The sequence below is a fragment of the Heliangelus exortis genome, chromosome 15, assembly GCF_036169615.1.
Source record: "Heliangelus exortis chromosome 15, bHelExo1.hap1, whole genome shotgun sequence".
NCBI classification, from domain to species: Eukaryota; Metazoa; Chordata; class Aves; order Apodiformes; family Trochilidae; genus Heliangelus; species Heliangelus exortis.
This window is the reverse complement of record NC_092436.1, coordinates 12465332-12491078: the sequence shown is the minus strand read 5'-3', so window position 1 is coordinate 12491078 and position 25747 is coordinate 12465332. Positions and strand designations below refer to the sequence as shown.

At 50.2% G+C, this 25747-nt stretch overlaps 1 protein-coding gene across 1 annotated transcript; it reads right to left on the bottom strand.

Annotated features, from left to right (window-relative positions):
• Positions 1-22248: 22248 nt before the first annotated feature.
• TLX3 (T cell leukemia homeobox 3) lies at positions 22249-24301 on the bottom strand. Its single transcript, XM_071758731.1, has 3 exons — positions 23831-24301; positions 23187-23430; positions 22249-22551 (listed from the first exon to the last, which is right to left on the bottom strand). The coding sequence occupies exons 1-3, from the start codon at positions 24243-24245 to the stop codon at positions 22341-22343; spliced, it is 870 nt and encodes a 289-aa protein (XP_071614832.1). The 5' UTR covers positions 24246-24301; the 3' UTR covers positions 22249-22340.
• Positions 24302-25747: the final 1446 nt, after the last annotated feature.

Below are 25747 nucleotides of genomic sequence, written 5' to 3'. Positions count from 1 at the left end.
CAAGTGGAGGACTGCCCGGTGGGTTCAGGCAAGCCCTGGAGCAGGTCAAATCCTGCAGGTTTCCTGAGGAAGGGAATCCTGGAAATGGAGGGATCTCTGTAAGTCAGTCTGAGGATCCCAGCTCAATAACAGGGAGACAGATAATAGCATTTGAACACTATCTTCTCCAATTCAATTGCATTGATTTATTGCCTGTCCAATGAAGCCATCAAGTTTACAAAATGGTTAATCTGATATTTCTTTTTTTTCCTGCTGTCTTGGCAGGAGAGTGAAGTTGCAAAAACAGACCCAGGCAGGGGTAGTGGGGTGGGGGTTGATCGTGTGAATTTACCTTTTTTCACAGCAGATGCTGCAGCATGTTTATATGTCTACCCTGTTTTAGCATGGGGCAGAGGAAGGACACAAGGTCGTCCCACTTCAGGCTCCCACTGTGCAGCTGCTCCACTTGCACAAACCTCACTGGTGTCACTGGGAGCATCAGCAAAGCCTGCGAGACCCCAGACCCACCTGGGGGCTGCTGAGCTCCCTCCTCCTGTCCAGACACTGGGGGGTAAGTGAGGGGAACAATATTTCAGCCCGTACAAGCAGACCCAAAACATGCAGGAGATTTCTGTTGTTCAAAACAAGCCACTTCAAAATGGAGGGTGGCACATCAGGCTGGGGCGAGCACATCCCCGGTGCTGGACAGCTGGGAGAGAAGGAAAATGATTTATTTTTTAAGAAAGTATTTTCTTTCAAAATGTACATTTGCAATTAAAGGCCAAGTATGCTGTATATTTTATTAATGATGTGGGATAGTGAAGCATTTTAAAGCTCTCTTTTGTTTTGATCATATTTTTTTTTTTTTTTTGGTGGAGGAGGAGAGGAAGGGATTGAAATGGAAAGCTTAACACTTATAATTTCAAAAATTTGGCTTATATTTTAGGTTCTGGTAACATGCAATTACAGGCACTTAGAAAGAATTCCCTTTTTTATACTATGCCCTAGAGCATAAAATTAAGAGGCCAATTCAGGCTTTGTACTGCTTTCAGAGGCAGTTTGCTGCTGCATAGATCAACATGGAGACTGACTGTCGCCTTTCTATTGAATTAGGTCTATATTTTTGACAAGTATGGCAGCAATATCATCACTTTAATCACCAACAATCCATTGTGTCTCTTTATGCTAATAAATAAAACATTCTGTGTTAAATATTTCCCAGTAAGCTCTTGAAGACCTGCAATCACCACTCCTTCTATATGTTCTCAAGTAAAATAATATAATGGTAATAAAATCAAATGATGTCTAGGAGTTTTATAGACAACTAATAGCAGTTATTGCAAAGTGCACATCAGATACCAATTGAAGGTTACATTTCTCTTTAATATAATATAGCATGCATATTTCACTAACTGCCTCTATATATCAAATGAATTAAACAATATGATGATATAGGTCAAAAATGGAGTTCTTTAGGAGAGGCCTTTAGGCGAAAGAGTTTTACAGGAGCTGTGTGTAAAGAGTGGGAGCCTCTGCAGTGCTGGATGCAAATCATGGCAAAGTGATCCTTAGTTCCAGAGAAATTGCCAGAGAAACCTCCTGCCCTTCCCAACCAGCCTATGTCCTCCTGAGGACAGGGCCAGCCACACGCTGGGGCTTTGCTCAAGGGGCTGACAGTGGCAAGAGTCTTGCAAATCATCATAGAATGGCCAGGAGGGACCCCCCAGCCCATCACCCTGGCTTCTGTTTTGCAGGAACACTCCTGTCCAAGACTCACTCCTGGAAACCTCATCACAGAGCTGAGATGTAGGTCTTAAAAGAAATACATCCAGATCAACAGTGAGTAAAAGAAGGCACCCAAGCATCCTGCCTCACGTCAGCCAGCAGGACCCTGCCAGCAGCCCAGCCAGGGCTCAGGGCTGGGCTCCAGCAGTATCCCCTGGCTACCAGGGACACAGGGTGTACCCCAAGGGCTCCATGGTCTGCACTACCCTACTGACACACTGCCCCTTGCTGCCAGGCCATCCTGGGGCTCTGGGGGCCCTGCAGCCTCTTTGCTGCTGGAGCAGCTCCCATGCCGCAGCCTGGGACTCCTGGTACAGCTCTGAGAATACACTTTGTCCTCATTCTCCCTGATTTCCCTGGCTTCATTCCCACACTTTCCTATGAAGTCCAGGAGCCTTGGAGTCACCCTAAAGCAACCTTCCCTGAACCTCAGATCAGCTCGTTGAGAGATTTATTTTTTCCCCATCCCCATTATTGATATACCTAATATATTTGAAGGGTTCTGCCTCAGTCAACATGAATTTTAAACCATTTCTCTAATCCCCTCAACAATACCCTTCCCCAAACCTTTTTTTTCTGTCTTAATTAGATATTCCATCCCTTTGGTTTAAAATAGTATTTAATTTCACTTAATGATTTCAACAAAAAATATTAGGATTCCCCAAACAGACATGTTCCCTCTGAATTCTCTCATTCTTTTTTTCAAAGGCTTCAGTTTCATCTTTTTGTTGCTTTGTCAAAACACAGCTAATTGACTGTCCTAAACGTACAATTTTAGTAATTTCTCTCAATGAAGCATCGCCGCCTCCTCTATTAACACTGCCTAATTGGACTTTGAATCCCCAGCCAGCGAATTCACCCATGCTACAGGCCCAGATCACTGCAACAGTAAATATCAGCATCCCAGTTAAATGCAGGCTGGCTCACATTCCCCCAAAATTGGCTTTCTGCTCCTCAGAGTCCAATATGATGTAATATTACATTAAACTTTTTTTTTTTTTTTTTTTTTTTTTTTTTTTTTTTTTGTCTCAGGGAACTGGAGGAAGGGAGGAGAAGCTGCAGCTCAGATCTGCATTTCATCTCCTCAGTTAAAGCGCCTTCGCTCCCCGGCGCTGGCAAGGAGGGAGCTCTGCTGCCCGGCAGAGCCTGAAGGGAGCTTTTCCAACCTCCCTGCCATCATTTCCAAGTTTGTTTCCAGCAGCTCCAACTCCAGAGAGCACACCAGGCAAGGAGATGGTCCCTGTGGGGCTCTGGAGTAGCAACCAGTGTCCCATCCCCAGCACATCACCTGGAGACGGATCCCTGGACAGCTCTGCTGAGGGCAGTGGAAAACATTACCCATTTTTTTCCCCCTCATTCTGCAAAATACATGCTCCATGGCACGTGGTTTTCAACCTCTGAAGATCCTGGTGTGTTCCAGGGGGGGCTGGGAAGGTTGAATCCATCACACCAGTGTCAATGCAGCATCTCCTTATCTTACAGCATATGCTATTTGAATACAAATGTCAGGCCTACCAGTAGAAAAAAGAAGCAGAACTCCTCCTTGATGCCTATATTAGGCACCAAAGGCATATAATTGCATAACTGCTAATTGTTATTACCAGTGCAGTTGATGCCAGCATCACCCATAGATGCTTCTCGCTGCCCTGTGGGAGTTGTTAGGGCACCAAATCCCCCCAGGACCAGGGGCATTTCCTCGGGCAGAGACCAAACCCTGATCCCACTGACCCTGCTCAGGCCATGCCACCAAGCCTGCAAGGGGCAAAATTAAGGGCAAGATGAAGACCAAGATGAAAGCAGGGGGCAGATTTAGGAGAGAGGGGCTTCTGCAGCCCTGGTGCTGGACAAAGCACTCACCACACCACAGCTTTCATCTCCCACAGAGAAACCCTCCAGGGCCTAATGCAGCCACTTGACCTCTTGCTATCCCCATTCTCCCACCTGCAAAAGAGGGAAATAACACTCCTGACAGCCAGGCAGGCAAGGCAGTGGTGGGTTTGGCAGGGCTGCCTCTGCCCCACTCACAGCTTCACGGGGGACTGCAACCCTGCAGCATAAAAGCAGTTACATGCATACTCCTTCATGCAGGGTTTGGAGAGGAATTTAAGACACAAAACACTTTTTTTTTTTCCCCTTTGCTGCAGCATGCCTTTGCCCTCAGTAGGGATCAGCCACAACCTGAGTCTGTATTTCTGAAATACTCTGGATTTTCCATTGCTGATGCTCAGGCAGCTCCCCAATCCACACTTCTCAGGTTTGAAGTCCTTACAAATCCTACCAAGAAAACCCATTTCTACTCCATACTTACACAACCCACTCACAAATTGACAGCCAGCTGAGCCCTTGCTCCTCCAAAGCCATTCACAGGGCAGCTTCTCCTCGCCAAAAGCCTGGGGGGGAGGCAGACAGCTCCAGGGGGTGGGAGGGTGGTGTTTTAACACTGATCCAGATTATTTGGTGCTGAGGGGGGGGTGCTGTGGAGCACAGCACAGGGCACTCCAGCCCCTGTGCCCACCCAGCCCAGCCAGAAGGACCCATCTTAAAAGATGTTGCTATCAGCACTTCCCTTATTGCAGGCAAGTGCTCCAGCGATAAATGTTTTCTTGTAAACATGCCATAGGTGGAGGTAGGAGCCAACAAAATGGAGATGCCAGAAGCTTTTTGTCTTCTTGATTTAGTTTCTTATTAGAACATGCTACTGGGAAGGAAAAGATATCATTGATAAGACTGACATTACAGTCAGCCAGTAAAATGAAAACCCCAAGGTCTGGCCTGGCCCTTTGCTCGTCAGGCAGGGATACAGATTCTCTGCCAAACTGACATTTTAAGGTACTCATAAGTGGTAGGGATAAAACTTTCAAAGAAAAAAAGAAAGACAGGATTTTTTTCTGTCTTTCCTTTTAGCAGAACTGTTGCAGATGCTTTACAGGGCTTGAATCTCCATCTCAGCACCCAACCTCCTGCCCCTGCGGAGTACCCAGACCCAGGGAGGTGCAAGCAGCCCTGGGCTCAGGGATGGAAGCATCTTGTGTTTCCATATCCTTCCAAAAAGCTTTGGTCTAAATGACCAAAAGCAAGCCTCAAAGCTCCCTGGGGAACTTGTGGTTGCATCCAGAGCTTGCAAGTGCATGAGCAAAGGGTTCTTATAGACAAAACCACTTCCAGTGCCTGTTCCTCTTGATGTTTGCAGGCTCACGGAGCTAGAGCAGGAGATCAGAGGTGCTGATCAGCCTGAGATCAGAGGTGCTGGGAGTTCTGTTCCTGGACAAATCTCCAGTTACTTCTCCAAGCTCAAATAAGTGCTCTGACAGTCTCACTGGCCTGATTCTTCTCTTTCATTTGTCCACAGAGAAAACCTCCTGTGCAGAAAGCACATTTTTGCACAACAGGGTGAACAGTCCATCCTGTGTCTGGGTCCTTTATTTCAGGGCACAAAGTACCAAGCTTTGAAATCCATCCCCGTGTGGATGAGCACCTTGTGCCCTGAACAGAAGTTCCAACCTTGTATCCTGCACTTTGCTGTCATTTGGACCCTCTTGAGATCCCCTGCAGCAGGTGCCTCAGCAGCTTTGGGTGCAGCAGAGTCCGGGGTGAGCCCAGGGGGCTGCCTCTGCTTCATCTCCTAAAAGTTACGGGGGGGGTCCTATATGTGCCCTGCTCACATGTGGATCTCACTGAGCACTGCTCCTTGTGCTTGCACGTTTTAAGGAGGTGTTTATCTTCTAAACAAGTTCTTACAACAGATCTTACAAGAGATTGTAAGATTACCGATCTTCTAGAAAGCACTGAAAAGAACCTGACAAACAAGCCCTTCTCCGTCTTCAACTTTTAAGCACGAGAGAGGTGATGGGACTCAACCTCACCTCTGATTTTGCAGCATCAGCCGCGTGGCCACACGCTGGCAGCGAAGCAGCAGCAGCAGCAGCAGCAGCAGCAGCAGCAGCAGCAGCAGCAGCAGCAGCAGCAGCAGCAGCAGCAGCAGCAGTAGCAGTAGCAGTAGCAGTAGCAGTAGCGAACCAGCTCACGAGAGGGCTCGCTTAATAAATTCTGATTAATAGAGAACAAGTTCCTCCTCTCCCTGCCCCTTTTCCCAGCCTGGCGAAAAGCAGCCGCCCCAGCCCGGCTCCACACGTGTGTACCACCTGAGTCCTCCACCACTGCTCCAGGTCATTAACAAAACATAAACCAGCGGTCATATCTTAACGGGAAAAGTTAAATCTCTTTATGCAGTTAAATAAAGATACCTCGTGCAGTCATTAAGAAGTGATTAGCTTATCTAAGAAATAACAGCCCTAGTGCTGTCAGGCTGGCACACAAACACTAAAAAGAGCAGGGATCAGATATCACATTAGGTTAATTAGAAAGAGAAGGAAAGACAAGCAGAAGCATAAAATAGCCATGTGGACAGTATTTTCTGGATTTTTTTTTTTTTCTTTGCACGGAAAAGGGCTAAACACATTCTGCAAAAGAGAAATTCGGGTATTAAAAAAAAAAAAAAAAAAAAAAATTCCTCTTCCAGATTTATTCCTTTAGTTCTGGAAACAAGAGGGCCCCCCCTTTTTTTTGAGATTTTGGAGATTTATTGTAGATCCTGATGTGTCCACCAAAATCCCTGTGCCCAACCCTGAAGTCGAGAGGTGATTACTTTTCATCAGCAAGCAGCTAAGCATCCTTTCTTCAGTTCCTACCCTATTTACACTCCTAGACCTGTGCCTGAATGACTGGTAAAGCCAGAAATATCTGGTCGGTGTGGGGGGTGAAGGGAGCTGGGTTTCCATTTTTAACATTTGCATCCTTTTGAAAGCTTTTATTTGCCAAAATCTAGTATTAATAACAATGGCAGATCCTATTTTCCTTGAGGTAATGCCAATTTTAATGTATTTCTTTAAACATAACTATAGTATTATTGAGGAACAAGTAGTAAGTGATAGATACTTTAATGTAATATGAGTCAATATGTATTTATATGTACTTTATGTCTTGATCGATATTGCTACATTAGCAAGAATAAATATGGTGTTTCCTTTTCTGGCCTTGGAAAGAACAAATAAGGAAAGTCACATTATGAAGTTTAGGAATTAATAAAATGTCTGCATTTCCCAGACAATTCAGTAACTCTCTGAGATTTGTTTGTCTGGCTAAAGACACTCAGACAAAGTCTCAGATTGGACCAGTGTCCTTCAGTGTCACCCAGCACACCTTCTGCTCCTGCCACACCACCCAAGCAGTCATTTACTCAAAAACTTCCTTCCAGCATCGGAAGATTTGTATTTAAGGTGGATGGTTCACTGCCTTCCCTCACTAACACCGATCTGACCAGCAGTGATCAGCCCAGCTCCACCAGAACTCATCCATCTTCACTTCTGCTCAGCCGCAGGTTCAGCCTTGGGCAGAGACCATCCCTGTGCCATGGGACCTTAGCTGCAAGATGAACCTGAGATATTTGTCACCTGAGATACCAGCTGATATGCTCCCATAGAGGAATGAACCTCTGGAAATTCTGTTTACTACTTCTGCCTTTGGCTGGAGCCAAGCTGGTTCTGCCCCCATCCTCCACCACTGGCTTTCTGGGCTCAAAACCTGGACTTTCTTCTAGGAGCTGGGCTAAAACGTAGTGCCAGAAATGCTGAAGCTCCTGCTAGACCCACCCTGGGCTAGCTATGGTTTGCTTCTTCCAGGCAGGACCTGCCTGCTCCTACCCCAGTGGCACCAAGTGAATGAGATGCATCCCCCTCCACCACGGGAGGCTTCTCCATCCCTTCCCAGCACACCAGGGTGACCCCCCTGGGCTATCCTCTTGCCATGCAGGGTTTAAGCTGGATTCTGAAGGGTTAGAACCTGACCTTGCAGATCACTGAGCCAGGACTGGTGTAAGGACAGGAGCAGGAAAAAAAAATAATCTCTCTCCTCCATTTGAAGAGTTTGGCAGGATTTGTTTATTTTTAACGAATCATCACTGCCAAATTTCAGATGTTTTCATGCTGTGATTGTTAGAACTCTTAACTGGGTCATAAATCTTTTATTAACATTTGGTATTATACTAATTAAAACTGTTCCATGTATGTTTTATTAATTTCTCCAGCACTTCTTGAAAGGGTGATGTTTTTAGCTGGCTTAGCAGAATGCACCATAGTAAATAAGGAGAAACTCATTTCCAGGCAATTAGGTTTGCAGAAAAATAAGTTTCTTAATGGAGGGCATGATCATTACAAATTTTACCTAAATAAACAGGGTTTCTTAATGGTAACTCTTCAAGCTAAGTAAACAGATTGGTGTGGTAATGTCCTAAGCAATACTTAAATGTAACTGTTTAATAAATTGGTAAATTACTCATTTCATCTTAGAACAAAATGGTAATACTGTAGTAATAACCTAGCATATATTCTGTAAATATGAAGCATTATCACTTTAGCTCTGAAGAAATCACCACAGTGATATGTCAGCATTGATCTAAAACTGCAGCATTTTATCTCAAGTTTATTACCCATTTTTGAGAATCGCTGAGATTTTCAGAGCATAATGGCAATAAAAGAAGAATTTAAAAAGCGCTTAAATGTGCATAAGTTAATCAGAGGTATCCTCGGGGGGAAAAGAAAATTTGGTAAAACATGAATTATAAGCATCATTTAAACTTACTTTGGACACTAGAGATAATAAATGGCACCATAATTTAGAAATAGCTTTTAACATCAATGACTGTAAGTAGCACTTTACTGTTCATAAGAATTGCAAAGCAATGGTGCTGAAGCCAATTTTATTAGCCATTTTTTTCTTTATAAAAGCAATCCAGCCATTTCCAAACTGAGCAGACAGGAACAAGAGTTCCGTGTTAATATGCAAAATGCACTTGGGTTTTGTTTTTTGGTGTTGTTTTTTTGTTGTTGCTGTTTGTTGGTTTTGTTTTGGGGATTTTTGTTTGCTTGTTTTTGTTTGTTTGAGTTTTGGTTTTGTTTGTTTGTTTTTGCTTTTTGTTGTGGGGTTTGGTTTGGGTTGGTTTTTTTTTCGTGTTGTGCTTGGTTTTGGTTTTGTTTTTAATAGCCAGCAATAAATTTGCCAAAAGATATAGTCTGGAGACAACTAAATGATCACTGAAGAAGAATAAAGCTTTCTCAGAGGTTACATGTTTGGGAAGAGGGGATAAAAGGAGGAAAAGCAGGCAGAGAAAATCGTTCGTACATCCCTATTTCCTGGGGAATGCGGCGGCACTTCCGAAGCGGAGGCGAGCGGCAGTAAATCAGAGCGAGCGGCGACGGAGGAACAAGGCTTCTCCTTGCTAACTTTTCCGCACTGACAAAGCGTCCGAGGGATCCACACAATACCCCATTAACACCCCTCCCTTCCCGGCCACCGAGCAGCCCACAAAGCAGCTTTCAGAGCCATCACTTATCAGCCCCCTTGCCAATAAATTTTAGCCGGGCAGGACAAGAGCCCCTTTGACCCAATGGCAGCAGAGGAATTATTTTGGGGGGTCCCGCATCCCAGCCTGGCCCCGGAGAACACCGCACCCCCAGGTATCCCCCCTTTCCCCAGCACCCTGCAGAGGAGGCACAAGCCCAGGCTTCCGCCTGCCCTGCCTGTGTGCTCACCGGACTAGCAAATGAGCAGAGCTGAAGAATTACGATTTATTTTAATTGTTTTCAGACTAATCCTCTGACTCGAGAATAAGAGAGATTAATATTCTTGGGGCTTTCCCTGTTGGAAGCATCCTCGATCCTTGACACATGAAGTAGAGCCCTGCTTGGCAGAATAGGGTTGTTAACACTGAAACTCAGGAGAAAACAAATATCTATACTTTAATTATTTCACTCCTGACCACTTTAGTATAATCAAGATCTAACGACAGTCATTATCCCACATCGCCAAACTGACTCCTCCGGGCTTCCAGAGCTTCTGGGAGTCTCAGCTCTCCTGTTTGTCCCCCAACAATTTCTGGGATGTGATGTGGTTAGGAACCATCCCAAGGTCACCTGTATCATTTCCCAGAGAAAGAAATCCAAGCTGTGCTGGTAACTACTGCTGATTCTGTGTTAATGTTAAAAAGATCAGGAAGAGCCTCAGCACAAGACTGAAGCTGTACAACAGAATATGTAAGAAGGGGGAGGCTTCACACTGATTCACCAAAGCATCCTCTGCTCCAGAATCTTGCACCTTTCCAGTAGGAGAAACCCCTCTGGAAGTAAAGAGAGTTGATGGGAAGCACTTTCTGCTAGGGTGAACAAAGGAGGAGGTGAAGTAAATCTGAGTCTCCTGTGTGTGACTCTGAAATGGCAGGACTGAGCAAACAAGAAATGCTACCCAGTTCCAACAGCTAACAGCTAAAATTGTACAATTTTAAGGAAAAAAACCAAACAAAACAAACAAAAAATACCCCCCACAGCAACAACAACAAAAGAAACCAAAACCAAACCAAAGCAAAACAACAAAACAAAACAAAACAAAACAAAAAAAGGAAGCAAGAGTCATTTTTACTATGACTATGATTAGGCACTTAAATTTCAAATCAATTCACCATCATGAGGAATATTTCATTAAAGACTGACTTACTTTTTAAATTTTATCAAATAATATTGTATCCAGGAGAAACGTAATACCTGTGTATTAAGTCACTGGATTAAGATGAACTTGCTGTGGAACAACTATATTTTAATTTACTCTTCATAAGTAAAAGCAAATCTCTGAATACCTTAGGCTAATTTTTTTTAAGCATCCATTTTGTATCTTCCTGTAGTTCTAAGTGGACATCTTAAAAGACCACAGGTAGGTACAGAAAAAAAATCCAAACACACAGATCCCTTGATTCCTGGAGACACATTTTTAATAAGAGAACTCAAGTGTTGGGCTCCATCAGCTGGGAAAGCTCAGCTGAATGGAGGAGTCTCACAGCCCTTTTTAAGCCTCCTTTCAGACTGGAGTGGACAGGAGGACAGATGGACAGGCTTCTCTGGGATGCCATGACCCCACAAAGGTGCTGCACCACCTCCAGCTCCCAGTGGCCCTGACTCCTGTGAAACCAGCTCTGCCATAGCTGGCACCAAAACGAGCAGCACTAAGCTTGGTTTGTGCATGGAAACTGCAACATTTCCAACTACTCTTTTTTTGTTTCCCATCAGTAGGTACTTTGGCTTGGGGCACCAGCAGCAAAATTGCTATTTGAATGCAACTTTCAGCTCATTGCATTCAGATCTCTGTTTGCTCTCTGCATCTGTAAGCAGTACAGACAGAAGGGGTGATACCCAGTGCAGCACTTGAGGGGCACATAAAGCCCTGGTAGGGTTAGGACCCAGCCTCCCACCCAAAACAGGACAGCTCACTCCAGTCCCAGAGCCAGATCTGCCATCTCGCCCTTTCCCCAGCTCCCCACCAACTCCTGGCAGTCAAGACAAGCATTGGTGCACACAATCAGGAAAACTAAATGCATGCAGTTATGAAGATGAAAACTCAAACCAGAAACGTGCGAGGAAGCATTTGGCAACCATCAGGATTATTAAATGGTACCCGGGAGCCAAATAGTCAGGAAATCGGAGCAACTCTATGGATGCTCTGTCCCAGCACACGAGTAATTCTCCGAGAGCTCAGAAAAGAGACTTGTACAACAAACACCAGGACACGGAGAGCTCCTCCTGTTACCCCCCATCGGTCAGACCCTGTTGTTCCTTGCCTGCACTCTCAGTCCATTCACTCCCCAGCATGAGCAGTGCCAATTCAGATCAAACCCTATTGACAATAATGACACTCAGACAGCAGCACAAGCCAAGTGCTGGGAGCAGCTGATCTCTCTCACTGCCTGGTGGGTTCAGGAAGAGTTACAGGTGTAAGATTTGGCTCGGCTGCTTTGGTTTTCCCCTCATCTATTTTCATCCATGTTTGCGCCTTCCGTGACACATCGCTAAATTCCAGACAAAACAATCATCCTAAAACAGATTTTTTTTTTTTTTTTTTTTTTTTTTTTTATTTTTATTTTTTACAGTGAAGGAAAAAAATTGCCCCCTCTCTAACCAGTGAAATCTATAAAAGGTAAAAGCACAACTACTCTAGGAGTGCCCCGCTTCCAACCCAACCCCCATCAGCAGGTGCCAGCCCCAGGCTCTACCTGGGGACATAGTGGCCGCTGCTGCTCCGGTGGCAGCGCAGCACCCGGGGCGGCCCCGGGGGACGGGTGGGGAGCAGGTGGCTGCAGGCACTGCCTCTCCCACCTGCTGCCCCGTGCAGAGCCACAATGAACTTGTCAGGCCCTGCTACTGTCACCGAGCACAGATGTCAGCTGGACAGGCATCGCCCACACCCCGCTTTGCCCGGGTGTGCTCCAGCCCCTCGCTGCCACAGCCACTTCCAGGAACATCCTGTTGTTCAGGGCATTCCTCATGCACCACTGCTCTTCTTTCTACCCACCTCCTTCCACTGCTCGTGTAACCAGGGCTTTCTCCTCTCTGTGGGATTTCTGAGACCTTCTTGTCATGTTTTAGAATGTCTGCTGCCTGCTTGCTTGCTCAGTGATTCAGTGGTTTCACCTCGGAACTAGCCCAGCACCACCTGGCTGGTGGGATCCCAAAACACCATGCACAGAACACACGGGTGCACACCATGCTCCCTCCTTGCCCCTCAGTCCAAACTCAACCAAAGCCTCTCCAGATCTTAAAAATAGCCCCAATGCACCACAGTTTTAAACACAAAAAATATTTATTTTCCAGCTGAACAAGTCCTACAGCAGAACTTCCCACTGCTGGGTCTCCACACAACCCTTCCCTTGCTCTCTTCCAGCCAGCCATTCCCATCACTCCCACCTCCAGATCTCCTTGTGGTTTCCATTCCTGGCTTCCTCCATCCTTCTCAGGTTTCCATGCCTGGACAGAGGTCTGGGATGTCTCCTCTTGCTAATCGTCCTCTGCATTTCACCCACTTGCTCCACTTGCACTTCTCCCTCCTCACCAGCTCTCACTCCATCCACCCTTCCTCCATCAGAGCTTTCCTGCCTCACTCTTCACGCTACAACCAAGATGGCCAGAGTGTGGATCATACCTTACTTGCATTTCTGCCTCTTCTGACATTGTTAATTTTAAATAATAAGAAGGAAGAATCTTGGCCAGAGAAGAAGACAAAGTCCCCTGTAAAGAGCACCCAATGCTATGAGGTTACATCCAGGTTGCAGTTGGAAAGCTGCAGGACAGCATCACAAGCAGGCAAGGAGGCAGAAGTAAATCAGGATGGACAAGGCTGAGGAAGGTTCTCCTTTTTTCCGTCTGAAACAGTGATTTGTGCAGTGCACTTGGACCTTCAGTTGCCTGAGGCTTAGGTCTCGCCTGAGCTGTAGAACCCCAGCCTGGGTCTGGACAAAGAATTGAAAGACAAGACAACCACTCTTGCAGGTTTGTCAGAGTAGCTGGCAGAGGGAAGAGGGGAAAATCAGTAGTTCATGTGATTTTTGAGGAGCACAGGAAGAAAAAATCTTGAACTGGGGAAGGGGAGGTTTGTGTCAGACAGAAGCTTCCTCTGCCTAGCAGCAGTCTGAGAGTCAGTCGTGCAGAGGAGTTTGGGAGCTTAATCCAGGAAGGTTTTTGGACAAGTGTCTGCAGTTTGAGAGTCCTGGCAAGGAGAAGGAGCACAGGCCACTGTGTTTTCCCTGCCCTGTTCAGTATGGCAGTGAAAAGAGTGATTTCAACCCACCCCTTCATAGGAGAACTGTGTCCTCCCCCTCTGAGAACTTATCAGAGATTGAAAAAGAGAACAGCAACTTCATCAAGATCAATGTAGCAAAGCCACAGGCATGTCAAGGCAGGAAAAAAAAAGAAAGCCCTAAATCCCTCCAATTTCTGCCCTTGATGAGTTTAGAGGAGGATCACGTTTCAGACCTCCAAAAAAGTCCTGCAAGTGGTCTCTTCCTGAACACTTCACGTATTCCAGGTACTCCAAAAATACTTCAGCCTAGGAGAGCCTGTTTGAGCTCTGAGGGGCAATTTCCTCTTGCCACACAGAGGTATATGTGTGTGTGTGTGTGTGTTTGTGTGTGTGTACTCTGGGCTCCATCTCTCTAAAACAGAGTTTCCAAACAAAACCACTGCCTCTGATCTGTCAAATTAGGGACAGAAAAACCTCCTTAACCCCAGCCCCATGCTCACCTTTGGCCTCCTGCTGAATGAAGGGGTCAAATTCAAGTCCAAAGCCTTCCTGATGAATTGTCTGAGGACACAAGAACCTCCACAGCTCCTGACAAGGTGGAAGCTGTGCTGGGTACAGCAGCTGCTCCGCTGGGGCACCACAGTGGCAAAGTTCCCCTGTGCAACATGGCAGCTTCAGTGAGCAAATCCCAGACTGTGCAGACTGCTTTCCAAATCAATTACCCACCTCAGACTTTTCTGGGCAATATGCAACATCCCACTTCTTTCTTTTTTTTTCCCCCGCAACCTTACAAAAAGAGGACAGAGAAATGCTGGGATGCCATTTTAGCAGAAAAATGGTAAGGGGGTCTTGGCTCCAGGCAGAGAGCAAAGGTGTCCTGGGGCAGAGAGGAAAGCTGGGAGGAGGCTGCTCAGCAGCTACCAAAGAACTGGGCAAAAATAAAGGCTGAGGAACCTCACGGGACCAGAAAGACACAGGCTGTGAGCTGAGGGAGGCAACACATGCTGCAGCCCAGGGCAGGAGGCAACCCAGAGACAAAGTGTCTGCTGAAAACACAGCCCTCATGCAGGGGAGAACAAACATTTTAAAAGACTCCAGGAAAAGCATGGCCAAGCACTGCTCTGAAGCTCTGCTCAGGAGAATCTATGAAGTAAGGTGCAGGACTGCAGCTCCCCAGAGCTATTTTTAGATGCCAGAACCATTATGAGATGAAGTACCAAGAGGTCTCTGCTGGTTATGAAGGAACCACCTCCTATGCATCAACCCTATAGATACCCACATCCCACCAGTGCACCCGTCCATGCGACAGTCTCAAGGGTGTGAAAAGCACAGGACAGCAAATGTGGGAAAGAGGCTTGAAGAGGCACTAGTGTCTTCTCCCAGACCTGCAGCCCTGGGACAATTATATCATCCCTGTACTCTTTCTTTCTCCCCAGCTGCCAGAGCCAGAGCTGGGCACACATTTGGAGGGGACAGGCAAAGAGCTGGTGTAAAGGAACAGCACAGCCTGGAACCTCTTCCCGGGGGGCTTGTGAACAGGAGGCTTCATCTCAGGTTGCTCCTGGGATGCATTTGTCTGGACTTAGAAAAACATCCTGCTGTGACGAAATTCCAGATTTTCCAGATTTTCAAGGAACAGACAGCTCTGACCATGACTACCAGAGATGCTGCTCCGCTATCCCTCCAGACAGGGTGCCTGGAGCACCCACCCAAGCCCCAGTGCAGGCACCTTCAGAGCTCTCGCTCTTTCCCCTCAGTCCAAAGCAAAGATTCGAAGCCTTCTTTAATTATTAACCGTTTTGCTTTGTTTTCCCTCTCTCCGTTAGAGCACTGGCTCTTTGGAGGCCAGAGAGCAGCTCCAGGCAGCGCCAGGGGCCGGTCCAGGCACCAGCCGAACCCACCCGCCGCTGCCGCTGCCGCTGCCCGTACTGGCTGCTCCCATTACCAGTAATGGGAACGATGTGTGCGGGGGAACGAGAGGAGAGAGTCTAATGCCTTTATATTCCAACACCAATTAAGTAGCCGGGGTCATGTCCTCAGCTGATGTAAAGTAGCTGAGATCCACTGAGCTTAATGGATCTCTGCTGATTTACACCAAATGAAGCGCTGGCCCTCTCTTCGCCTGTATTAAACCAAACTGCTCCAGCACTCCTTGTGTTTAACAGCTCCGTGCTCTAGCCAGGCTTTGCCAGCACTCCAGTCCATAAACCACAAGCTTTATTAACTAATAATTAGTTTTTCAGGTTAAGTTTCAGTGCCGTGTTTTAAGAACTGCTGCCCTCAGGGCAGGTGGGGAGTTCTGGAGAGACTTGGAGTGATGAACGTGAAGCAGAGCAGAGGCACTGCTGGGCTGCTTGGGGGATCAGTCCCTGACAATGCAGGGGGTCTGTTCACAGGTTCATAGGCTCATAACATCATTTAGCTTGGAAAATACATTTAAGATCATCGAGTCCAACCGTTAACCCAGCACTGCCAAGCTCACCACTAAGCCGTGTCCCTCAGCACCACATCTACAGGACTTTTAATATGTTAGTGCCTACTGCCTGGAGTTACACACCCTGAATTCAAGCCGAGGCATTTCTCTTGCAAACAGAGCAGGTTTTAACTGCGTGACCAGCCTCCTGGACTTTAAAGAGCTGTGAGCTTGTTAAAACCGAGCTGTGCAAAGGGAAGCCTGGATGCCGGTACCTGTCAAACGAAGTATGAACACTGGGACCATGCTCTGTAAAGGACTACCTACACATACAGCCCTTATTGGCACGGGGCAAGCAGGGAGATCTGGACAGACGCACTAACAATTCCCCTCATTTTTTTTCCAGCTGTACATAACTGATCATTCAGCAGAAAAACGGTGTGGTGCTGGGTCCCATCCTTCCCTTGTCTGTCTGCATACTCCCCTGTCTTAAATATGCCAGGCTAATAAAGGAGCTAAGCTTGAGAAACATATTGGAATAAATTATAAATAAAATAGTATTTTTCCAATCATAGATAATTTACTCCCCAATTAAAATACAACTTCCCAAACCTGTGTATGCCAGCTTCAGCAAGCGTGCAACTTGCTCCTTCCTTTGATAGCTGGATTGAATAAAGAACATCTAGTGCATTTCTGCCACCAGAAGGAATAAAAGCAGCATGCTGTACAGAACTGGGGGGGAATCACGACAGTCTGATAACAGAAATGTTCTCAACAAGGAATGTAATATGGACAGCTCTTATAGAGACAGTTCTTGTGCAATAACTTAAACAGTACAGATTACTACTTGGGGAAATAAAAGAAAACATAACTTTAAAACTTGAAAAGCTCTTGCTTCGTTGTAATCAATTGCAATAATCCATGTCAGTGATTTAGATGAAGATCAACTTTACCTTTCTTTGCTGATGACACAAAACTAAGAGCAATAAAAATCTTAAGTGCATTTGCGCACAACTAATGGATTGGATGTGGCATGTGCCAATGGAAGTTGGTATGTATAATGCAGCATACACTGGATGCCGAATTAATGGGATCGTTTGGGAATTCTGGAACACTTGTGGCATCGAGCTTAATTCATTTAAGGAGCCTGGCAAGGGTTTATGACCTTCCATTTTTCCAAAGGCTGAAGAAGCTTAGTAATACCGTAGGCAAAACATGACAATGAAGTTTGTCCTGTCCATCCAGATGCTGCTTAGTTCAAAGCTGAATGATGATAAAACCAAGGCAATGAGACCATGCTTGGTGTCCTTAATAAAAAATAGATTAAAATGGAGGTTCACCTGGGCAGGGAACTGAAGGGTCAGGCACAGGTGATAGGCCAGGCAAGGCCAGTTGTGCATCTGAAGTCAGACCTGTGCTGGCCCCAGGGGGCTGGCACCGCTTCCCCAAGGGGTTTACTTCCCGCCTGCATTAGGTCCTGAAGGAAGCCAGTAAAAGCACAGATGGAAATGCATCCCATGGCCAACAAGTAACATTCAGAATTACCTGACTAGGTGCAGGGATTCATTCAAGCAGCTCAGATGAGTGACAGAGCTGGAGATAGGGCAGTTTTCTCCCACTTCCCCCTTCCCTCCCCTTGCACTGCAGGATGCTGCTCCTGAACGCTGGCAGATGCCTAAATACCATTGCAGTTCTGACCTTCCCAGCAGAGTTTTGAGACTACTGAAATGTCTAGAAATGCAGAGAACCACCCCCAAAAAAAGGAGAGAAAGCACGTAAGTGGAAAATGCCACAAACTGTGCTATAGTCCTGTCATGAAAACTAACTGGGTGCCTCTTGGAGGCAAAAAGAGATGGGCACCAAGTAGAAATACTTACTCTGCTGCTGCTAGTCAGGAAAAAGACTGAAAGTTAATGGACTTGAGAGTGGGCAGGAAAAAATAGAGCATGCCCAAAAAACCTAAAAAAAACATATTCATATTTCCTTTACCAAAATGCCCACCTGCACAGAAGACAAATACTTTCATTCCCCCAGTCCAGCTTGCTCAGGCAACACATGGGGAGAGATTCTACCAGTGGAAGAGGAGCAGTTATACGAGCAAGCACTCACCTGAGTGAGTCAGAACCCTTAAATTCATCAGCAGTGGTGATGATTGCAGTGCAGAAATATTTAATTCAAGGAAAACTCATAGGTGTGAAGTTTAAATCTCAGTATTATTTACATTAACTATAAATGAGTTAAATTATGACCCAGCTGAGCAAAACACTTTTGTAAACCAAAGCTTTGAATATTGTGTAGTTTGCATGTTTAACAGGACTGGGCTTTCATCAGGGAGTGGAGAGGGAGAGCTAATAACCCATTGATTTTAAGGCCCATTTAAGAAAAGAATTGCCTTTACAGATCTGATCACCATGCATTACTTCGTAATATCTAATTCCCTAGGCACAAAATAATGCTGAAGGATGCAAGTTATGGAGCCATTTTTATTCTGAGAGGGTTTATGCCTGGGTTTTGGCTTAACGTAAAGTCAGGAGGGACTGAGGAAATGGTTCTGGTTACCCCGAGCCCTTCCTTGTGCATCCACCCACTCAGCTGCTCAGCCCTACAAGGGAGATCACTTATGTACATGAGAAAGCAAAGTTAAGGCAGTGATCTGCCCAAGGTTAAGTCTCGCTGATAATTCCATGATCTTGAATTCTCATTTCCTTTTTCCATCCCTGCTCAACAAACACACATTTTTCTAGGTTTAAAACTTTCAAACAGGAGTGAGCATGAGCATACATCATGGGCAGAGACACACATCATATGCACGTGCAGAGACAACATTTCACTTGCGGATTTAAAACTGGTGGTGGTTTTTTTGTTTGGTTGGTTGGTTTTTGGGTTTTTTTTTTGTTTGCTTGTTTTGTTTTTGGTTTTTGTTTTTTTTTTATGAAAGACCATACAAAACTCAGAATTATCAATTTTACAGAAGCATCAAGCATCAATGTATTAAACTCAGCCTGATGCTATGAGCAGCATCTCCAGTGCTCTCAGACCACACCTCTATCACCAGGCTTACACCACCTAAGCTCAAATGACTGCCCCGAGTCAGCCGAGCTGCAGTACAGTAGCGGGAGCTGCTGCCGCTCTCACACTGCCTGCACACCACGGGTCCTTACCCTCTGCCAAGTGGGGTGTTTCAAGAAGTCTCCCAAAGGGGTAAAAGGATCACAAGTGGGAGGATGGGGGATAAACCCCACTCCATCGCAACTAGGCAGAGCTCACACTGCAGAAAATCTGTTTCAGAACTTGGGAGGTCAAACTTCTGCTCGTACACAGCAGCCTGGGCTACAGCTGTCCAACACGCAGCACAAGCACAGTATGTGAGCAGAAACATAAACGGGATCAGAACAACAGCCAGCCCACCTCCAGAAGTTGTCGTCTCCTGCACGGGGCACCCACATCCCCCGGGATTACATTCCTTGGGACGGTGAGGCTCAAGCTGGTACGGTCCGAAGTCTGTGCAAGTCCATACGGGTAGCTTTGTCTGTTGATGGACCTTTAGAGCAGGGATCCTATGGCACCCGAATCAGCCTGGCAGGGAACAGTGCTCTCAGCCACAGAGAGGGAAACATTGTGTATTTGTTCCCACAAGTGTTTCCCTGAGGTTCCACTAAGCGCTGGGTTTACTGGGCAGAGTACCCTTAGGTAGCACCCTCCTTCTGCCCCCTCCGGCACCACCACTCACACCAGTACCCCAGTGCCACCCATGCAGTTTTGTCTTACGTGATGTGGGTGCACGAGGCAGCCCACCTCCCTCGTCCTCAGCACAGCTCTAAACCTCAAGACCAGCTTCCCAGCAACAAAGACGCCAGCAATAACCCCAGCGAGCCCAAGTGCGCAGATCCCACTATGAGGCCCAGTACCCAGCAGCTGTTCAGATGGCTGAAGGGAAGCTACCGCTTTCTTAAGTCCTTTGGACAGTTGGTACACCCTAAGCCTTGATCCCACTGCCTGCAGCAGAGCCCCGAGGGCAGCGGGGAGGAGAGCCCGGGACGGCACGGCCGAGCTTGGACCCTCTTGTACTGCTTTTAATAACCGGGCTGTAATCGCTCGGTGGCTTTACACTAGATCCTCGCCTGCCACTCAGCTGATGACTGCAACACGCAGCATCATTATGCTCTCTGCAAATACACACCTTTTGGCATGCAGCAGTTTCAGGGAAAACGGCAGAGAAATCAGGGACACGGGAGTTCAGTTTATGGGCACGGGATGCTCACACAGTTAAAGAGCAAAGGTTGTTTGGAAACAATGCGGTTTATAGATATTAGGGGGTACAGATAAAGCGGAACAGCAAATACACGTGTAAGTATGGGTCTCCATTTATTCCGACCCCCTTGCGCTGCTCAGAGCCATGTTTTAGCTAACACACGGATTACGTCCCGGCTGCCCTGCAGGAGCTACTTCGGGTCTCTATCCCTCTGCTCTGTATTCGGGGCTAACGTCGAGAGTAACGCGATGACAACCCCAGGGCCGAGCTGTGCCCCGCGATGTGGTCCCAGCCCCGCTCCCGCCCGGCACCAGCAGCCGCAGCCCGGCAGATAAACGCGATGGGGAAAGGAATGAAGGAATGAACCAAACGGGGAACGGGTTCGGCTACTGCACAGCAGCGACAGGGCTATGCCTGGGGTCAGGGACAGGGCCACGCACCGCGGAGGTGCGGGAGTTCCCCACCTAGGCCCTGCAGCCAGGTATAGATTCTTTTTTTTTTTTTTTTTTTTTTTTTTTTTGGTTTGTTTGGTTTGTTTGGTTTTGGTTTTGTTTTTTTCCACCTTCCCTGCCAGACACCTCCCATCCATCGGTGCTTTCCAGTACACGCTGCATATTCCCGGCTGATGAACGGTACCAGTCCACGTTCCCAGCACCATCACGCACTCTGTGCCAGGATTTGGCCCTGCCTTTGGACCACCACAACCTTCCCCCGACAAACCAAATTCCTGCGACAGCCCGAGCCCGTGTCCCGGTACCGCTGGGACCAAGGGCCGGCCGGGGACGTATTTTCGAAATCCCTCGTCCTGCCTGCCTAATTGCCCGTAAAATGCCCGTTCCCGTGGCCGGGCCGGGGAAACACCAGAGCCCAGGGCTGGGAACGCCATAGAACTTCTGCCGAGTCAAGGCGGCCGGAGCTGAGCTGCGCTTCCCGCCGAGGCAGAGGCCGAGCCCACCCCTCCGGACGCCCACAGGGGGCTCGAGGTCCCGCCCGTAGCAAAAGAAAACCTGCCTGGACCATCGCTGCTTTCTAAAAAAATACCATTTTTACAGTTTCCCCACTCGCTGAAGACCGAACACCGGATCCGCAGAACTGTGGGCGTTTTTTCTCTTAAAAAACATAACCCCGGCACACAGGTAGTTAAAGGAGACCCGCTGCAGGCAAACACCGAGGGGCCGGTGGCCACGGTCAGGGCCATAGAGAAGGCCGGGAAACAAACCCTCCAGGTGCCTCCAGAGGAGCGGCTCGGAACCGTAGGTTTGGGCTGGGAACTTTACCAGGAACGAGCACCATCCCACCGGCCGTTCCCTGTCCCCCTACCCAGCACCTACAGAGCGCCTAGGAGCCCAGGGAACAGCCGCCCCCGCTCCCGACAATGCTCCCCTCGCCCTCGCCGGCTCCTCACCTCTGTCTCCGCTGAAGAACCGCGGCAGCCTCCGGCTGCTGCCCACCCCGCAGCCACCCGGCCCGGCGGAGGGCTCGGCTCTTCCCCGGCGCGGCAGCAGGCAGGGAGAGGAGAGGGGTTTGTAAAGAAAACGTTTTATTTACACGTCTTGGAAAGTACAAAGTATTATACATGGTCTGTGTCAACCCCAAATCTTCTTTATTATGAAACATAAGGCGCTTTCTCAAGAGTCGGTCGCGAAAGGAGAGGGTGCGGGTGCTGTTTCGGTGCGCTAAAGCTCATCGGCTGGAAAGGTGAGGACAAAACCGAGTGTGTGTTGACTGAAAGGAGCCCTTATTACTACTGTGAATAAATTACAGCTGACATTAACTTCACCTGGGGTGACCTGGCTACCGCTTTTCAGCTTATTAGGGTTTCCGAAACTAATGAGTCATCACAGGCTCCACTTAGTCCCCTCTGCTAAGTGATAGGTAGGTATTTTTTTTTCTTTAGACTATCCTCAGAACAGGAAAAAAAAAAATAGCCTTTTGTTCCAAAGCCAACACAAAATACCTATGTTCAGTTTTCGATATAAATAATTGAGGTTTTATATAATTCCATATTAATAGTGCCCAAAATCTCAATGCATAAATAAATTAAATTATTAACACTTCTTACAAAAAGTGACATATTTCCCTTCCTAGTGGAACATCGACACGAATATACAAGCGGAGCGCGGGGCCCCGCCACGGCAACGCCCGGCGGCTCCGCTTCTCGCCGGCCCCGGGGAAGTGCCGCGGCCCTGGCCCTGGGCGTCCCGCTCGCCACCCCTCGCGCCCACCCCGTCTGCGGCGGGGCGAGCCGCCGGCCGAGCTCCGCGGGCCAGTCCGCTGCGTGCCCCGGGGCTGCCGGGCTCAGACGAGGGAGGTGACCGGGGGGATCTTGGCGCTCTCCTCCTCCCAGGGCTGCAGGTTCTGCAGCGCGAACAGCGATGAGTTGTGCAGGCACAGCGGGTCGGGCTGGATCGACTCGTTCAGCGACTTCTGGAAAGCGTCGTGCTGCAGCTGCAGCATCAGCCGGCTCGCCTGCTGCCGCTCGGCCTCCCGCTCCTCCGCCGTCTGCCGCCTGAGAGGGACACGCTCAGCCCAAGCCCCGGGCAGCCCCGGGATTCTACGACCGGAATACTCGGTAGCCACCGTCCGCTTCGCTGGAGGGGCCGCGGGAACCGAGCGCGGGGCTGCCGGTGCATCCCTTGCGGGCAGAGAGGTGGTACGGGCACCACCGGTACACCCGCAGCACGCAGCTCCCTACCAGGGCCGGGCACCGCCGGGTGGGCGGCAGCTGCTCGGCCTGTAATAGAGGAATTCGGGGCGGAAAAAAACGCCTGGGAGCCCCCCTGTTTCCCATTCATACCTCGTTTCCAAATATTCCCGTTTCCTCAGTATTGCCCCGGTTTTATCTAATAATTACCCGTTTGATTTTAGTTTTTTCCCAATATCTGCCCTTTTCTTCAAGCAATTCCCCGTTCCTACTAACAATTCCTCGGTTGCCAAATTGTGGACCATAAAAGAAGAAAACCATAAAAATAAATAACTACAATAATAATATGATAATACTATAAATTCCTCCCCCAACCGTTTCTCTGCCGGGAGTGGTGCACTCTCGGCCGGAGCCGGGGCTTCCCGGGATGCCGGGCCAGGGGAGGGGGGCCCGCCAGGGGTGTTGGCGGGCCGGGGCGGCCCCGGGAACGCGGGACTCACCGCCACTTGGTGCGCCGGTTCTGGAACCAGGTCTTCACCTGGGCGTCCGTCATCTTGAGGGACTTGGCGAGGGCAGCACGCTCGGCCGAGGCCAGGTACTTCTGCCGATGGAAGCGCTTCTCCAGCTCGCAGATCTGTACCCGTGAGAAGGATGTCCGTGGCTTCTTGCGCTTCGGCGGGGTCCGGTTCTGGTAGGGATGCCCGATCCGCCGTGTCACCGTGAAGGGTGTCAGAGCCGCGGCCGCTGCCCGGGTGGGAAGCACAGGGGTCAGCTCCGCGCCCGCACGGTGCCGGCCGCCCCCCGCCCCGGGGCCGCGACTCTGCCCGACGGCCGCCCCGCCGTCCCCCGAAGGAACCGGTTCCCCCCCAGCTCTAGCTTCCACACCGGGCCGAAGGGATGTGTAGGCGAACGGGCCCCGGCCGCCCCCCGGGGACGCCCCGCCGCTAGACCCGCGCTGGCCACGCCGGCGGGAGAGCGATTTTTTTCGGGTCGCTGCAAGCGAGAGCGGGGGAGGGAAACATAAAGCGAGCCGCCTTCGCTTTTATTATTAGTGTTCTCAATCTCATTATTTCGTTTTCTCGTTTTTATTCGCCCTTCCGTTCGTTGCCGGGAAGGGTTCGCCCGCTCCGTCCCGGAGCCTTACCTGTGAACCTGTCCTTGACGAAGCGCCTGCTGCTCTCCATCCAGGGGAAGTTGAGGCTGCCCAGGCTGGGCACGGCGGGCATAGCCGGGATAGCGCTGGAGATGGGCGGCGGCACGGCCCCGGGGATGGGCCTGTGCGCCGGCACCCGGATCACGCCGGCTGGGGCCAGGCTGAGGTTCACACTGTAAGATCCCGAGTCCTCGAAGGGCGCGGCGATGGCCGGGAAGGGGGCCGGCAGGGCCGGGTAGGGTGCGCCGCCACGGCCGCCGGGGCCGCCCAGGAAGGTCGCGCCGTCGGGGCCCCGGGGGGGCGGCGGGGGAGCGGTCTCCTGCTCGGGGCTGTTGAGGATTTGGTCGATGCCGAAGCTGATGGGCTCGTGCTGGTGCTGGCCCTGCGCGCCCGCCGGCGGATCCATCCTCCTCCGCCTCCTCCGCCGCCGCCGCCCCGCTCCCCTCGGTTCCCACTCTCAGCCCCTCCGCCTCCTCTCTCCGCTCCGCGGCCCGCCCGGACCCGCCGCGCGCCGCCACCAAACTTTGCCGAGCGCGCGCCGCCCCGGCAGCCGCCCCGTCATCTCCTCGGGGCCGCCGCGCGCTCCGCGCCGCGTGCTGCCCCCGCTGCCGCCATTGGCCGCCGCCGCCCATCCTCTGCGCTCCCATTGGCTCGCGACGAGCGGGCACCGGCCTCGCGCCCGGGCGCGGGGGGCTCCGCCGCCGCCGCCGCGGTGACATCACTGGGGCGCGCGAACAATGGGGCCGCGCGCGGCGGGCGGGGGCGCGGTGGCCGGACTGGACCGGGGTCAGGGTCGGGGTCGGGCCGCACGTCGGGGGCACCGTCCCGCTCCCTCCCGAAACCTCCGACGCCTCCTGACCCCCGACACTCCCTTTCCCGACGGCCGCTCCGCGGTCCCCATCACGCCGCCGAACGTCATCGGCCGGGCCAAGCGTCCGGCCCGGTGGCAGCGCGGAGCGGGGGCCCGAGGCGGTGCCCGAGGGGGTTCCGGGGCCCCGCGGGGCGAGATTCCGTTTGTGTTTCGTTCGCAGCCTGGCGCGGCCGGCGAGCGAGTTTGCAGACGGTCCCTAAAGTCCAAATTGGACTTAAGGCGTTAAAAATTAAATAACGCATTTACTTAGGTTACCTCTTATAAAGGGAAATGAAAACAGGGAATAGAATTTCCCTGTTAATAGAATGTAATGGCATTTGATCAGCACCTGGCAGGGTGATCCCGGGATGCCGGAGCGGTGACAGGAGGGACTTGATTAGTTTTTAAACCTTAGCATTCAATTACCAGAACGCGCCGAATCGTTCCGGCGGCAACGAACGCAAACGAACCCGTCGAGCCTCCGGTTCTGGTGCACGGAGCCCGCCCGAGGCGGGGGGGTGGCGGGTGCTACCCGAGGGCCGCGGTCCCGCTTCCCGCTCTCTCGCCTGGTCCCGGCGGCAGAAACGGGACTGGGGCCAGGGATGCCTTTCCCACCCCCCCCAGTCCCGCTGGGGTGTGGGGTCCGGCCGGGCCTCGGTCTCGACGGGCCCCGCCGGCCGCCGGCTGAAGTTTCTCGGCGCTGAGCGGGGAGCGGCGGCCCCGGCAAAGACGAATCCCTGCCGGCGGCCGTCGGAGGGTTCCCCCGGCTCAGCGCATGGCGGGACCCCGGCCCCGCCCCGCCCGGCGGTCATTAACACGGCTTTTAAACACCCGCCCTCCCTGGGGGGACCGACCGGTGCCGCCTCCGGGCAGCCTAATCCGATTGTCCCCGCTCGGTGCGGCGGGTGCGGGCGGGTGCGAGCGGAGCCGCCATCAGCCGCCGCTCCCCCGGAGCGGAGCTAATCGGATTGAGACGATCCCGGCAAAACGGTGCGGGGCCGGGCGGGGCCACCGGGAAGAGCCGCGGGGCGACCAGCTCTCGGGGTTCCGCTGCGGCC

Bases quoted from the DNA above. Each gene is read 5' to 3' on its own strand.
- TLX3 (XM_071758731.1), bottom strand. From the start codon at position 24,245: ATGGATCCGCCGGCGGGCGCGCAGGGCCAGCACCAGCACGAGCCCATC. The intron at 23,431-23,830 runs GTAAGGCTCCGG...CCACCCGGGCAG, and splicing joins CGTCAAGGACAGGTTCACAG to CGGCCGCGGCTCTGACACCC. The intron at 22,552-23,186 runs GTGAGTCCCGCG...TGTCCCTCTCAG, and splicing joins AACCGGCGCACCAAGTGGCG to GCGGCAGACGGCGGAGGAGC.